This window comes from Podarcis tiliguerta (assembly GCF_965153285.1).
Source record: "Podarcis tiliguerta genome assembly, chromosome: 14".
Taxonomy (NCBI): Eukaryota; Metazoa; Chordata; class Lepidosauria; order Squamata; family Lacertidae; genus Podarcis; species Podarcis tiliguerta.
Genome location: NC_139547.1, coordinates 13,755,145 through 13,770,933, shown reverse-complemented (window position 1 = coordinate 13,770,933; position 15,789 = coordinate 13,755,145). Strand labels below are relative to the sequence as shown.

Sequence of the window (15,789 nt, the reverse complement as noted above, 5' to 3'; positions counted from 1 at the left end):
ACAAACAAACTTGAACTTACTGCACACTTTTGAATGCTATTATTGTTATTATTATTATTATTAATGATGGAATTGCCTAGTAAGTGAAAAGCCAAGTCAATCTCAGAAGGAACAACTGCTTTCCCTCAACAACAACAAAAAATAAATGGCAAGTTTGTTCCCGCTGGTTACTCACAGTGGTAGTCGACAACATTAATAGGGTCGTCGTCTTCTGGGAAGCTGACGGCAGCACTTCGGGAAGCGGTCAATAGCATCACGCAAGCAGAAAGCAGCAAGAGCCTCATGACTGGTGTGTATGGAGGGTGTAGAATGAGCCACTTGGTAATACTATTTACCTGCAGGGTTTAAAAAAAACAACAAAAAAACGCCCTCAAAATAACAATAAAACACACAGAGGGAGGTTGATTCTACTTCAATGCCCCGAGCCAATGAGCGACTCCTTAATTCACACTTTATGCTAGTGAAGATTGTGTAAATTATGTTGCATGAAAGGTCTCTTTGTGTTTGTCGACAGAAAAACTGCTATGTGACAGCCCTGATTAAAACTTTTCTGCGACATATTGACATTTGCTAATTTTTGAGCTAAATTTACAAGTGGGTTTCTTTTCTGGAGGGAGCTGACGAATGTCACCCCGGCTGAATCACAAGGATTGCAAACAGAACATGCAGCCTTGCTGACTTGGCAGGAAGATTGTTAACGTTGGGATTAGAATATTAATTAAACTGCAATCTCTTTCCCTTCTCCAACTAATTGCCACATGGTACCCAATAAAGCCTTTGCCTGTAAGTTAACCAAAGCTCCTTTACAAAATTCAAGGCACATCCAATCCATGTAAACTCCAAGCCAAGTTTTTATTTTTACCTGGGGGGTGGTGGTGATTCTCTGTAAGAGTATTTTCGTGTTCCAAATTATCATTTGAATACTTAATATCCCAGGTGGCCTAACAAAACTGAGCTAGGTGACCAAACTGAAATGACACACTTGTGCGTTTCATAAATCAACTACCTCAGTTTATGCTAAACCTGCAACAATTGTTGTTTCGCCCTGCAAAACATAAGGAATATAGGAAGCCGCCATAAAACAGGTCAGATTATGCAACTTGCTAGACCAATGTTGTCTGCCCTGACCAGCAGAGGCTGTCCAGGCTCTGAGACTGAAATCTTTCCCATTATCTGTTTCCAGACCCTTTTATGGTGCAACTTTTTCAGAAGACATTTGGAGGAGAAGATGCCTGTTGCTATTAGTAACTGGCAGCAATTGATGCTATTGTGTATTTTTAATGGATTGCATTTTTATGGATTTTATGGATTCTTATCTACCTGTTGTGACTTTGGCCTATGCAAAGGGCAGTATATAAATCATCTAGATAAATAACTAGAAAGGGCATGGATTGAACCTGGAACATTATGAACACAGAAAGCTGCCCTGTACAGAGCTGGACAATTGGTCCATGTAATAATAATGAAGATGATAAATTATTATATGCCGCCAAACTGACTGGGCTGCTCCAGCCACTCTGGGTTGCTTCCAACAAACTAAAACATCAAACCCAGTAAAAGATTTAAAATTTCCCTACAGGGGGCCTTCATATGTTTTCTAAAATAGTTCTTTATTTCCTTGATATCTGATGGGAGGGCGTTCCACAAGGCGGGTGACACTACCAAGAAGGCTATCTGCCTGGTTCCCTGTAGCTTTACTTCTCACAGTGAGGAAACCTCCAGAAAGCCCTTGGAGATGGATCTCAGTGTCAGGTCTGAACGATGGGGAAGGAAATGGCTTTGGCCCAGGTATCCTGGGCCAAAGCCGCTTAGGTCTTTAAAGGTCAGCACCAACATTTTGAATTGTGCTCGGAAATGTACTGGGAACCAATGCAGATCAATGTTACATGGTCCCGGCAGCTGTTCCCAGTCACCAGTCTTGCAGCCACATTCTGGATTAGTTGTACTTTCTGGGTCACCTTCAAAGGTAGCCCCACACCTTCAAAGGTAGCCCCACACAAAACAGGGCTAGTTCAGTATTGACTGGCAGTGGCTTTCCAGGGTATGATCCACAAGGCCTCCTTGAAAGGTCTGAGGATTTTACCAAGGGTATAATGGGGAAAATGTTCTGCTAGGCAACCTGGTCTCAAGCTGTTTAGGGCTTTTATGTGATAAAACCTTGATTGCAGCTCAGTACCTAACAGGCAGGCAAGTGCAGATCTTTCACCACGGGTGTAATACGTGTATAGCCTTGAGCATGCTAGCTGCTTCCTTCTGCACTGGCTACAGCTTATTAAACAAGTGCAGCCCTATACACAGTGTATTACAGTAGTGTTACCATGGGGCTACCAATGCATGAACCAAAGTAGCCTGATTATTCCTATCTAGGAATGGGCATCAAAACCCAAAACTGGTGGTGGTTGCTCCCTGCCACCAAGGCCACTTGGGCCTCCAGTGACAGAGCTGACTCCAGGCACACTGTGTACCTGCTCCATCACAGGGTGTGCAACCCCATCCAAAAGAGGCAATACCTAGATCCAGAGATCCTCCACCCTCAGGGTCTCTGTCTTGCTAGGATTGTCTCAGTTAATTAGCCCTCATTCAGCCAGTCATCAGAGATGATGCAATTGGAGTTTAGCAACATCTGGAAAGCTACTGGTTCCCTACTCCTGTGTTGGTCATTTGTGCCTTCAAACCCAGTGTCTAAGCTACTGTGTGGATAGGCAAGGTTGTTGTTGTTGTTTAGTCGTGTCTGACTCTTTGTGACCCCATGGACCAGAGCACGCCAGGCACTCCTGTCTTCCACTGCCTCCCGCAGTTTGGTCATACTCATGCTGGTAGCTTCGAGAACACTGTCCAACCATCTCATTCTCTGTCGTCCCCTTCTCCTTGTGCCCTCCATCTTTCCCAACATCAGGGTCTTTCCCAGGGAGTCTTCTCTTCTCATGAGGTGGCCAAAATATTGGAGCCTCAGCTTCACGATCTGTCCTTCCAGTGAGCACCCAGGGCTGATTTCCTTTAGAATTGAGAGGTTTGATCTTCTTGCAGTCCATGGGACTCCCAAGAGTCTCCTCCAGCACCATAATGCAAAAGCATCAATTCTTTGGCGATCAGCCTTCTTTATGATCCAGCTTACACTTCCATACATAGGCAAGGTACACAGCCTTTAATGAAATTCTTCAGCCCGACTCCTAGATCCCTTGCTCAGTTTTAGCTGAATCACACACCTCTTATAGTCTTCTAAAAATGGTAGCTAAGGAGAGATGGTCTGTGATTTGAGCAGTGTGTAAAAATGCAGAGGGGAAAAGGGGTCAACATTTGTAAAGCGTACTGTTGGAAAACTTTCGTAATCCTTTTTTTTTTTTTTCCCCCCCAGATGAGCACTGGTTTACAAGACCATTCACGGGAATGCAGGATGTGATTCTAGACCTGGCTACCATTGCAAGCTTGAGCTCATCCCAGTCCTTAATTGATTTCTGGGCTGGCTTGCTTGAATGAGGTCATTTTGGAATCAGCCCGGATGGGGGTACTACTTGGCAAAGCAAATTGCGAGGGAGTTCTTAGCCATTAAGAGCTGACCCGAAAAAGATGCATTTCTAACTGTTAATGATGTTTCTGCATCACAGGTCCACCAGTCCAGAACTGATGGGCTGCCCTCTTTGCCAAGATTGATGAGCAGCGGTGGCTAACAGACACTAATGATTCCTGGCATTTTCCCTCTGCTCTTCCCCGTCCCGACAGCCTCCCATGATGAAGCATCTAACATTAAATTGCTAATGAATAAACGTAAACAAACCAGAAGGACTAGGCTGGAAGGAGAAAGAAACAGCATAACCCAAATGCAACCAAACACAAGGTATTTTATAACAGGACCGTTTCAGAGCGGGAGGCAGTAAAGCACGTAAGAAGGACTCTGCTGTCCTTCTCTGGGGTGGAGAGACATTTTTTGGTCCAAGGGTCACATTTCCTTCCAGGAGCCACAAGCCATTGATGGATGCGGCCAGAGTCAAAAGTGGGCAGAGCAATTCATGTGGTCTTAGCTTTGCACGTGCAAAATTCCAGTAATGCAAAAACCACACACACACACACTTTTCTATCCTCCATGAGGAATGATCACAGTTCAAAGACACATGTCAGTCATGTCAACAAAACACTCAAGAAGGCTGTGGAGGGGACCAAGTGTGGGGAGAACCCGGGGAGAGAGAATGGTCTACTAAGAGGCCTGGGGGTTGGACAGATAGGCCTGGAGAGCTTTTCTGTGCATCAGCTGAGCAGCCTCAACAAGCCTCTGGCTTGTGAGGAGACTCTCCTCAGAGCCTGAAGAGGATGTCCTCTTTGGACTCCGAGGAGGGTCTCTGCATGAGCTGAAGGGGTGACAGGGCTTCCTCAGCTGACATGCAGGGCAGTGGCTACTGCTGCGCCACCCCACATGCCAGCTGTTAGGCGGGGAGGCTGAGCACTCTCAGCAAATCCCCACTGGCCCACCAGCTCATGAGGAGACCCTCCGCAGAGCCCTAAGAGGTCCTTTTTGGGCTCCAGGGTGGGTCTCCGCAGGAACCAGGAGGGCTCTCTAGGGTCCACCCCATTGTACAGAACTTTGCGTATGGGCACAGGGGTTTGGAACATGACCCCCAGAATAAATAGAGACTAATCTCTACAGGAAATCTAAAAAGGCAACTGCCTGCCTGATGAAACTTTGAAGAGCTTTGCTCTGTGGCTAAAACAACAACAACAACAACAACAACAACAACAACAACAACAACACTATAAATTTTATATACCACTTGATTTAAAAAACAAAACCAAATCTGGGTGGTTAAAACCCCCCTCAAATAACAACAACCTGTCCTTCAACAGAAGGTCGTAGGATGGGTTACAGCATTATAGAATACAGCATTAAAAAGTTGAAAGCAAATCACAATCTCAACTAGACTCAGTCCTAATTGTGTGTGTGTGTATGCGTTTAGTGCCAACAGGGAAACGACTTCCCCCATTTTGCGGGAAGCGGACGAAATATTCCACACTCCATTTCACAGCCACAGCCCTGGATAGTAATATTGATAGACCTCAAAGAGTTGTTCTGAGATTTACTGAGAATAATGTATCACTTGGAAGGACAGCATAAATATCATTCTGGTTGCCTAAAGAGAACAACAAGGCCTTGTGAAATTCTCATCGAGGCAGTTACCTGCATCAGCACAAAACCCGCAGGTCAGTTTCTCTTTGCAAGTGCACTCAGGGGACAACCGAAGTGCAATCCATACTGAAGGCAGAGGTGTAGGCTGCGCAATGAATCAGGGAGTGGTATTTGTGCAGGCCTGGGCTGTCACCCACCAAACTGCTCTTGATTCACGAGGCACACTATGTACTCTAACACCAGCTATGACGAATGGACTGTCTAGACATGAATTTGCAACCAAATCTAGGAGGTTGCTTAGTATAAGGAGTTAAAAAATACAACAACCACAACCTCACCTCAATTACCACAGCCCAGGCACCTGATGTATGGAAGTAATAATAGGACTGCCCTACCTGGCAAGGCTATTGTAAAGGTTACTTGCACAATTTGCACAAAGCGCCTACATGAAATTTTATATTACCATTGTCGAACCTTTCATTTTGGCTTCCTGGTATTGGGGAGAGGGGCACTATGGTCTTGACACTGTTCTGCTTATTAAATATACTGATGCGTTTGAATTTGCATTTATCGCTTTTATTGGCTTTAAATTTTGTTGTTCTGCGTGTATTTTAATAAATCTGCTTTTATATTGTTTTAATTCTACTTTAATTACTTTACAGCTATTGTCTTTGATATATTTTTAGCATTCTGTGTTTCATTCACATTTGTTTTAATATTTGTGAGGCGTCTTGAGTCCCGGTTCTAGCAGTAAGCGGAATGTAAATGAGCAACACCACCACCAACAAGAACAACTTAAATTACATTTGTTGACTTGTCTCCTAAGGGTTGTAAATTGCCTCAGGATTGATATGGAATGTGGTCTATACATTTTTTAAAGAATAAAAATAATAAATTAACAATAAAAGAGGGTACATAAAGACAGCATGTGCTGATTTAGCAGGGGGGGGGGGGGAGTCACACAGTTATGGGACACACATGAAACCCTGTTCCTAGTGACTCAGAGTTTTTCCCATAGCATGTCTACCTATTTGCACTCATGCTTTCAAGGGGTTCAGGATAGTTTCCACTACATTATGTGTCTTCAGAACACTCTTTGTGCTGGATACAGAACTTAAGTCATAACTACCTTGTCTCATTGATTTCAATGTATCCTAAGTTCAGCTGGCCTAGCCTGGATTCAACCCAATGTGTCCTTGCTACTGTCTTTCTCTGACGCCAACTAGCCACTCAGGAATGCCAGTGGGCTGTAGTAGTTAAGAGGAGAGCTTTCTAAACTATTCATGTTGGTGACACACTTTTAGACATGCATCATTCCGCGACACAGTCATTCAGTTTTGCGTCATTTCGCGACACAGTCATTCAGATTTACTAGCAAACCAAAGGTTAAACGAACCCTTTTCTAGCCCTGGAAGGAGCACGGACAGCGTTTGCGCGACACACCTACACATTGCAGCCAATGCACAGTTTGGAAAGCTCTGAGTTAGAGAGTTTGACTAGGGCCTGGTTTCAAATACCCACTTAGCCACGAAGCTCAGTGGATGATTGATTGTTGATTATTTAATTTCTATACTGCTTACTGGTAACATTTAAAAAAATCTCTAAGCAGTGTATAGAAAACTGAAACAACAACAGACCATTTAAACAAAACATTGCAAAAACACACACTTAAAAATGCTACATTAATACAAAGATTAATACAAAGGCAATGACCGATTTACGTGCATCCAACTGACATGTGACCCGGAAGTGCATCATGGCAACCCGGAAGTGGTTGGAAAAGGGGGTGGGGGCATAATGGGGCATGGCAGGCTTATGCCACTCCACCATCATGTGTGATGACTTGGAACCCCCATGCAAATTGGGGGTTGCTTGTATATATAAATCGATATCAATTCTTTTTCCTACTGACACACCTTCCCTCTCAGCCTCCAGGTTCAAACCCAAACAAACCCTCAGCTCACCCACAAAAAAATCTAACAATGAGAAAAGTTCTCGGAAAAAGCTGGCATCGCCTTAGTCTTTCACGCTAGACTTGATTTTTATGGGGAAGCCCAAGATGGATGGTACTTCTTCTGGCTGCCCAATGCTGTTTCCCATTCAACTGCACTCTCCACACTCAGAACCGAGTACAGCAAGTTTGTTGAGCTTATCAGAGGGTCCTAAGGATGGGAAGAGCGCATCCCTCCGCTCACAGCTCTTTCTTTTTTTAATAATCATTTTTATTGGTTTTTACAAATATTTTCAAACATAATAACATTTTCATATAACAATATAATAAAATTTTGGCTATATAAGCCTGGAACTTCCCTCCTCCCCAGCTGATGGTTTTCAAACTTATTCTCTATTATTGCATTTTCTTATATTTTTATTACTATTAAATCATAATCTTATATAAATGATTTCTAAGTTGTAATTCTAACCTCACAAAGCTTCTTGTAGCCCTACTAGCGATGTCAGTTGTTTACAGTTGTCTTTCAAATATAACATAAATTTATTCCAGTCTTTCAGGAATGTCTGGTCCTGTTGGTTCCGAATTTTCCCTGTCAATTTCGCCAATTCGGCATAGTCCAGTAATTTCATCTGCCACTCTTCTTTCATTGGTACTCACAGCTCTTTCTTCACCCTCTTCTCCTCCTCCAGCTGCTGTCCAAGGTTTATCTTGTTCCTCTAGTAGCCTCATTTGAGGAGTTGATTTTTCAGCCACAGCTATCTTCCATGGTATTATTATGACCTTAGGCAGGTCACTGTCTCTCTGCCTAACCAACCACACAGAGCTGCTGTGTGGATAAAATGCAGATGTAAAGAACCAGGTATTCCACCTTGGGGCTTCTTGGGGGAAAAACAGGATATCAACAACAACTACAACTGGTGGGTTGTGATTTTCCCAGGAATAGCTGGGTAATAGGCAGTGTACTAGACTAAATGGACTTCTTCTCATCTGATCTCTCCTGGAAGATCTTTTTGAGGTTCAAATCCCTGAACAACCATGGAGGTCATTAGATGGTCATGATCAAACTGCTGTACCACTGACAAACCTACCAATAAGGTAATTCGGATAAGAATTCCAAACTGCCATCCAAAAGAGTAAGCTTTCAAGTTAAGTCCTGGAGTCATTTGTTTCGAATAAACAGAAAATCAGCAGACATCAGAGAAGAACCAATTGATCTTCTCTGAGTTAACCACACTTATGGATTGCGAGTTGCTCTTCTTGCCCTTGGAGAGCTGTATAAATTGGTTGACTGACACTGGAACAGTTGGTGGGGCGCACTTCTGTACACTGCGGCCAGAGAGTCAGATGGTAAAGTTGCCCGGAATGATTTCATGCCTGCATATGCCAGGTTCTTATCACTGCAATTGGACAGCGCTCCATTGCTGTCATCAAGGAGGTTGGGACAACAGCCTCATGAAAACATTTTGTACACATTCGGTCACCATTTTGCGCATGTTCTGATTGCAATGGCTAAATTATCAAGTCAGAGAAAAAGACCACTGCAAAACAGGTTTGACAGAAGCCAAACGAGTTCAAATGATGCCATTTTATTACAGCATTTTACATAACAACTGAACCCAGGGAGGTTTACAGGAAAATAAAAACTGGGATTTGAGGGCAAATATGGTGTACTGTAAGGGATGTGGGTGGCGCTGTGGGTTAAACCACAGAGCCTAGGACTTGCCGTTCAGAAGGTTGGCGGTTCAGGTCCCTGCGACGGGGTGAGCTCCCATTGCTCGGTCCCTGCTCCTGCCAACCTAGCAGTTCGAAAGCACATCAAAGTGCAAGTAGATAAATAGGTACAGCTCCGGCGGGAAGGTAAACGGTGTTTCCGTGCGCTGCTCTCATTAGCCAGAAGCAGCTTAGTCATGCTGGCCACATGACCCGGAAGCTGTACGCCGGCTCCCTCGGCCAATAAAGCGAGATGAGCGCCGCAACCCCAGAGTTGGTCACGAGTGGACCTAATGGTAAGGGGTCCCTTTAGCTTTAGCTTTATGGTGTACTGTATATTACATGAATGTTCCCTTTCCTATGAGCAGTGGTAGATGTATGCAATACCAGGAGCACAGTCAAGCTGCCATTGCATGAACTGACCGCTGATCCCAATGAAATCTTAAGACATGCATAGGATTGCATCCTAAGTGCATACAAGTTGTAGGTAGGAAAAGCACTGTTGCCCTTGGGCTCTGCTTGTGGGCTTCACCTAGGCATCTGATTAGCCACTGTAAGAACAAGGTGCGGAACATGATGGGCCTATGGCCTGATACTGTGGGGCTTTTCTTATGTTCTGTCAGCTTGAATGAAAAGAGATGCAGAGGCTCAGACTTTGGCAAGTCTCTGGGAAAGAAAACTAAGAATGCAGCCACTGAGAATCTCCCCCCCCCCCTCTCTCTCTCTCTGCCTGCTGTTGCAATTCTGACTTGGTGAATAGATGGAACACTTCACAATTCCACTGAGCAAACAGTTGAGTCGCCCAGAGTCCCTTCTTGAGGCCCAGCAGCTCCTCGAACCCCTTTTAGATACTATTTTCATTGCAAGAATGTCTTCAATTTCCCAGAATCGTGTGGCCCTCTTTGAAAAGCGATGTAGCCTTAAGTTGTTAAATCTCTAAGAGAATTACTTGGAGGACATGTTTGTCTCTGAGCTCACTAGTGGCAAGGACCTGACCTCGGAGAACACATCCTGGCACACTCTCATTAAAGACCTCCTGAGTGGAAGAAAAACCTGCAACAAAGGCAAAAAATTTCATGGGAACATGAAGGTGAGATCTTTTTATTCCTGGTAATCCCTTTTAAATAACTCTCACCTTTTGCTCTCTCATTCTGTCAAGGAAAGTGCCTATAACTGCAGAGAAGAAAGATCTTGCCCAGTGCAGGAGATGAAAAAGTCTGATCTGAGCCAGATTAAGTCTGCAAACCCTGTCCTGTAATTTATGTTAGCTTTTTTTGGTTGGGGGGCGGCGGGATAAGGCACGAAAATGAACAGGAATAAATCTGCTCAGAGTCTATCCAGATTAGCCTACTTGATCTGTTAAGTAACAAGCTTGTCCACCCTCGAATTGGAGCAAATTGTTGCTGAGGCACTAGTGAAGAGGGCCACCATGCTTTTTGGGTCTGTGTGCACATTTACAAAGGGGAGAAACTGTTGTAGGCACCCCACTTTCTACATTGGTTGCAGAAGAATGCTTCTTTCAAGGCTAATTTCAGTAGGGGGGGGGAGGAGTGGGACAGATACCCTGCAGGCACCAAGGAACATCTCTGCAGGCCCAAGTGTGCCCACAGGCATGCCACTGACAACCCCTGCACTACAGAGCGTAGGTTACATTTTTTGGAAGTGCAACAGCACGGATCATTCCGTTTGTAGCTTAAGGGTTAATTATGTAATTTTTGAAGTGAACTAGCCAGGAATGGGATGGGGGAGGTGTGGCTTAGCAATAAGAAACTGCCAAAACAAAACTTTAAAATCAAATAGACATTAAAACATGTATCAAATATAGACAGACAGAATAAAATTGACAAATGTACATAATCAAGTTTGTCTGGGTATGGTTGCCTAAACAAAAGAAGTTTTAGCATGCATTGAAAACAGCACAACAAAGGTGCCTGATTAATAATAGTAATAACAACGATTACAATACAATATTTCTGCCCTGGATATCTGATGGAAACCTTCGCTAGTATGTTTCCACTAGCAATTGAAGACTAAAAAAAATTTATGCAAGCATTTCCAGACTATTGATCACCAACTTGCTCATCTGTCTCTTCCCTTAGCTTATTTGCAATATGGTTGAGCAGTCTGTTTAAATCGTTTCATAGAAGAAATGCTTAAGACAAGGATGAAGAACTTCAGACCTGGGGGTGGGGTCATATGCAACAGCTACCTGTCCCTTTAAGATCTCCTGAGGCCACACCTCCTTTGCTAGGCCACACCCCTCAATGGACCTGTTTCTTACCCTGAGCATTTTTGCCTGGCGGGAATGAGTCCTTGAGCTCCGATTATGCCTCTTGCTTGCCTGGATGAAGGATATAGAGACATGTTTATGTGCACAGTGGTGTACTGTGCTAATGTAAAATTTACATTCTATGCTCTCCTCTAAGTCATGACTTCAAAGAACTAGGAAAACTTGCTAAAGCAACTGAGGCACTGGAGTCTCTTCCCTCCCTTCTCATATGTCAAGGCTAACAGTGTCTATTTTGTTCTACCTAGTCTTTTATCAAGCCCATCATTTTTGTCCGTCTGTCTCTGAAGTAGGTCATCTGGGCTGTAACTTACTATTCCTGTGTAGTTCTGTGTAGCTTCAGAGCACCTCTACCAATGTGAACCTATGAGGACCCTTCAATTTTCATCTGAGGCTCTTCCCAGGGTGCCCCCTCTGAGGTTCAGAGGGTGGTGGAAATAGAGAGGGCTTTTCAGTGGCAAATCCTCACTTGTGGCAGGCTCTCTCCAGTGAGGACCGCCTGGTGCCATCATTAATATCCTTCCAGTTCTAGCTAAAAACTTATCTCTTTTCCCAGACATCTGATGGATTATGAAGATTTTGCTGTCTACTGATGACTAGTTTTGCTGTTTAAGTTTCAGCTGCTGCTTGTTTCATTGATCACTGTATGGCTTTTATTGTAATACATTTTTAGGGCTTGCTTCAAATTATTTTTCAAATAACATGTGCAAATAATATTTATGTGAAACAGTAGTACTGTACAGTGGTAACTTGGTTTACAAACTAAATCCGTTCCAGAAGTCTGTTCTTAAACCAAAGCGTTCTTAAACCAAGGCATGCTTTCCCATAGCAGTGGGGGACTCAATTTACAAATGGAACACACTCAACAGGAAGTGGAACATGTTCTTAATCCAAGGCAAAGTTCACAAACCAAAACACCTACTTCCGGGTTTGCAGTGTTCTTAATCCAAGTTGCTCATAAACTAAGCTGTTCTTAAACCAAGGTACCACTGTAGAGGTATTAATAATGAATTTCAACTCCATAATTTTCAAGACTGATTCCAGTATACTTGTGGCCATTCCAAAATTATCGTATTTCAATTAATTTGTTTATGCAACACTTATAACAATTAACATCAGATATCGCCACAATTCTGCATTCTCCTATTTCGCAATTTTTGCACATCTGCAAAAGTATTTTTCTTTTCTTTTCTTTTCTTTCTTTTGCACAAATCCACCAACGTTTTTGTGGAATATTGGTCACATTGAAAACCAGCTACTTTACACAATAAGCTATGAAGAATACTGGGTCAACCAACCTGGAAACTTATATCATAGTCTTAAACAGAAATTGTACTGTAACACCAACGATGGTTCTCATTTATGAGTGAAACACCCATGAGACCAGGAGAAACAAGCAACTCATGCTATTGAAGGAATGGCAACAACTTTTGCCTAAGACTGCTGTCAGGGAACTGCCATCGGAGCTGGAGGCGGAGAGAAGGCTCCAGAGGGATGCCGGAGACGGTCCCAGTAGGGAGAGAGGCAGCCCATCCGCTGGGGAAGGAAATCAGCGTAACACCAGTGGAGAAGGGGGGCAGATGGGGGAATCGGAGAGGAGGCTCCAGGACTCCTCGCCGGAGACCAGCGGAGAGAGTACGGGTACTCCGCTGCCCACACCCTCCCTGCGCAGAAGACTTCCGCGCAGGGAGAGTAGAAGAAGACTGGGCGTCAAACAGCTTTTATGCTGGAAGAGGTTAAAGAAACGCCCACTGACGGATTCTGCCAGCAACTGAGGCAGCCACGAAACTTGAGGCTGTCCAGACAGAAAGGGTTCAACCAGGTAACCTGGCCAGGAGTGGCGGCGACTTACGCACGAGCAACTCCTAGAACCATTACAACTGCAAAACCAATGGTGCAATGCAACACTGAACAAAATACACATACGATCAGGACCTTTCACTGTAGCAAACAACTCACATTATTGAAGAAGCTGCAACAAGTCCTATTTAACGCTACAAAACCACCAATGATGCAACCCAACTATGAGTAAAACAGATGTACAACAGGGATTTTTAGCTGAAGCAAGCAACTAGTGATTTTGAAGGGATGACAGTCTCACGGATCTGGCCAAAATTTGAACAAGCAGATGTTTGGGGCTAGGACAATGGAACTGGGTTTCACGTATACTAAGCTCCACGAATCCTTCTGCATATCACTGGAGTTGAATGAACCCTAACTAATGGTAGGTTGTAAGACATGATCTACTTATATTAGATCATTTCCATTAATTTTAGTAGGAGTATTCTGAAGAAAATGTTTTTAATCACTGCCACTAGGACTGTTACATCCAAATTAATAAAACACATTTATATCCCACCTTTCATCCAAGAAGATCATGGTAGTGCAACATAACTCTCCCCCCTTGCCCATTTTATTCTTACAATGAAGCAGGTTGGGCTGAGAGACTGTGACTGCCCCAAATGTCACCCAGCTTTGTGGCCAAGTGAGAATTCAAATCTTGGTGTCCTACTCTAACCACAACACCACTCTGTGAATGGTCTGGACATCAACAAAAATGCATAACTTACAACAGTGAGGAAGGCCCATACTTGCCATACAGAAACGAAGTGGACTCATCATTCAAACTAGCTATTATTCACACCAGGGTACAGATCCCCTGGGTCAACTGGTTGGGGAAATCTATAAACAAGACAATGACTCACACCATTAGCTGCAGGGCTATTGCGATTACCGTCGATCAATCTTGGATTACAGCACAACATTAGTTGGGCAGAGGCTACAGAATACCATCCTTCATTCTTCATTAGGCAGCCTATGGACCAAATCCAACCTGCCAGGCTTCTCAGATTGACCCTTAGAGATGATGTCTTTTCTTCCCCTTAGCTCCCTGCAACTAGAGATGGGAGTCCAAAAACATTTGGAAGACCACAGATTCCTCATTCCTAACCTGGTAAATGCTAAATCCTCAAGGGCCTTCAGCAAGAGGACTGATCCACAAATATCACCTAGCTCTTAAGTTTTTGTTTGTTAATAGATCCTGGCACGGTCTGAGTGAAACAGGAATAATGACACTCCCAAAAAGAGGACTCAGGAGTGAGTGGAAAGAGAGGGAGGGAAATAAAGCACATGGGCCTTTGTTTAATTTGCAGTGCCTTTCAAATTAGTTATGAAGTATGAAATAGCTGAGTAGTGGTTGGAGGAGTAGCAGCAACACTCACAAGCTTAGTGAATAAATTCAACTTCTAGACAGCTATGGAAAATGATCCTGTATATGTAGCAAGAAGTTATATGCACAACAGAAATATCCTGTATGTTCTGGTTTGTGCAAAAAAATAAAATAAAGCAATATAAAAAGCCCAGAACACCCCCCCTCCACATTTGGCGCCCCCCAAAATTGCTAGGGATTCTTCACAGGGATAAAGGTAAAGGGACCCCTGACCATTAGGTCCAGCCGTGACCAACTCTGGGGTTGAGGCGCTCATCTTGCTTTATTGGCCGAGGGAGCCGGCGTACAGCTTCCGGGTCATGTGGCCAGCATGACTAAGCCGCTTCTGGCGAACCAGAGCAGCGCATGGAAATGCCATTTACCTTCCCGCTGGAGCGGTACCTATTTATCTACTTGCACTTTGACGTGCTTTCGAACTGCTAGGTTGGCAGGAGCTGGGACCGAGCAATGGGAGCTCACCCCGTCGCAGGGATTCGAACCGCTGACCTTCTGATCAGCAAGTCCTAGGCTCTGTGGTTTAACCCACAGCGCCACCTGCGTCCCTAATCTTCACAGGGATACCACCTGTGTATTTGGAGCTGGCTCAAATGTGGGTGGAAGGGGGTATTGTTGTTTAGGAATCACAGTCTTCTTCCCTCTCCTATTGCAAAAGGTTGTAGCCGAAAGCAGTGGTTTCCACAGAGCATCTTGGAGAATGCTGAGATCATGTGATCATGTTGTGATCGTGTTCAAGCCTCCCTGAAAGATCACTTGCCAACAGCTACCGAGAGTTCCCAATGATGTGCAGAATGGAATAGAGCACTGGGTGTTTTCCAAGGCTCACAGTCTGTGCATGACTACTGTGAGGACCAATGGCAAGAGGGGTGCTTCCTGCCTTGGCAGATATACACCTGGCCTGAGTGGCCATCCATGCCCTTTGCACTCTAAGAATGGCAACAGCTTCACAACAAATATTCAGGAGCTCCTTTTCCTGCAAGTGAAAATGGAAAGTTCCCCCTGGAGGTAGGACGCGGGTGGCGCGGTGGGTTAAACCACAGAGCCTAGGACTTGCCGTTCAGAAGGTTGGCGGTTCAAATCCCCGCAATGGGGTGAGCTCCCGTTGCTTGGTCCCTGCTCCTGCCAACCTAGCAGTTCGAAAGCACGTCAAAGTGCAAGTAGATAAATACCTTCCAGTGGGAAGGTAAACGGCATTTCCGTGCACTGCTCTGGTTTGCCAGAAGTGGCTTAGTCATGCTGGCCACATGACCCGGAAGCTGTACGCCGGCTCCCTCGGCCAGTAAAGCGAGATGAGTGCCGCAACCCCAGAGTCGGTCACGACTGGAGTCAGGGGTCCCTTTACCTTTACCTGGAGGTAAGAGGCTTGCAACTCACCAGGCGAAAAACCACACCTTCCGATTTCTTTCTTTTTTCCTTTTTTTGCCAAGGCGCAGTTGGCAACTTTGTAGGGTCCAATAAATTATTGTACCGCCTGAAGTTGGCCTCCCTACTAACAA

The 15,789-nt window shown here is 44.4% G+C and overlaps 1 protein-coding gene across 24 annotated transcripts in view; it reads right to left on the bottom strand.

The window, feature by feature from the left end:
- The window catches only part of SEMA6D (semaphorin 6D), a 438,832-nt gene that overhangs the window by 39,517 nt on the left and 383,526 nt on the right, over positions 1 to 15,789 (bottom strand). For all 24 annotated transcript variants that reach the window (XM_083411897.1, XM_083411900.1, XM_083411887.1 and 21 more), the window contains one exon: positions 176 to 335. In XM_083411897.1, coding sequence (XP_083268023.1) covers positions 176 to 284 — 109 coding nt within the window. In that variant the 5' untranslated portion in view covers positions 285 to 335. The remainder of the gene's footprint in view (positions 1 to 175; positions 336 to 15,789) is intronic.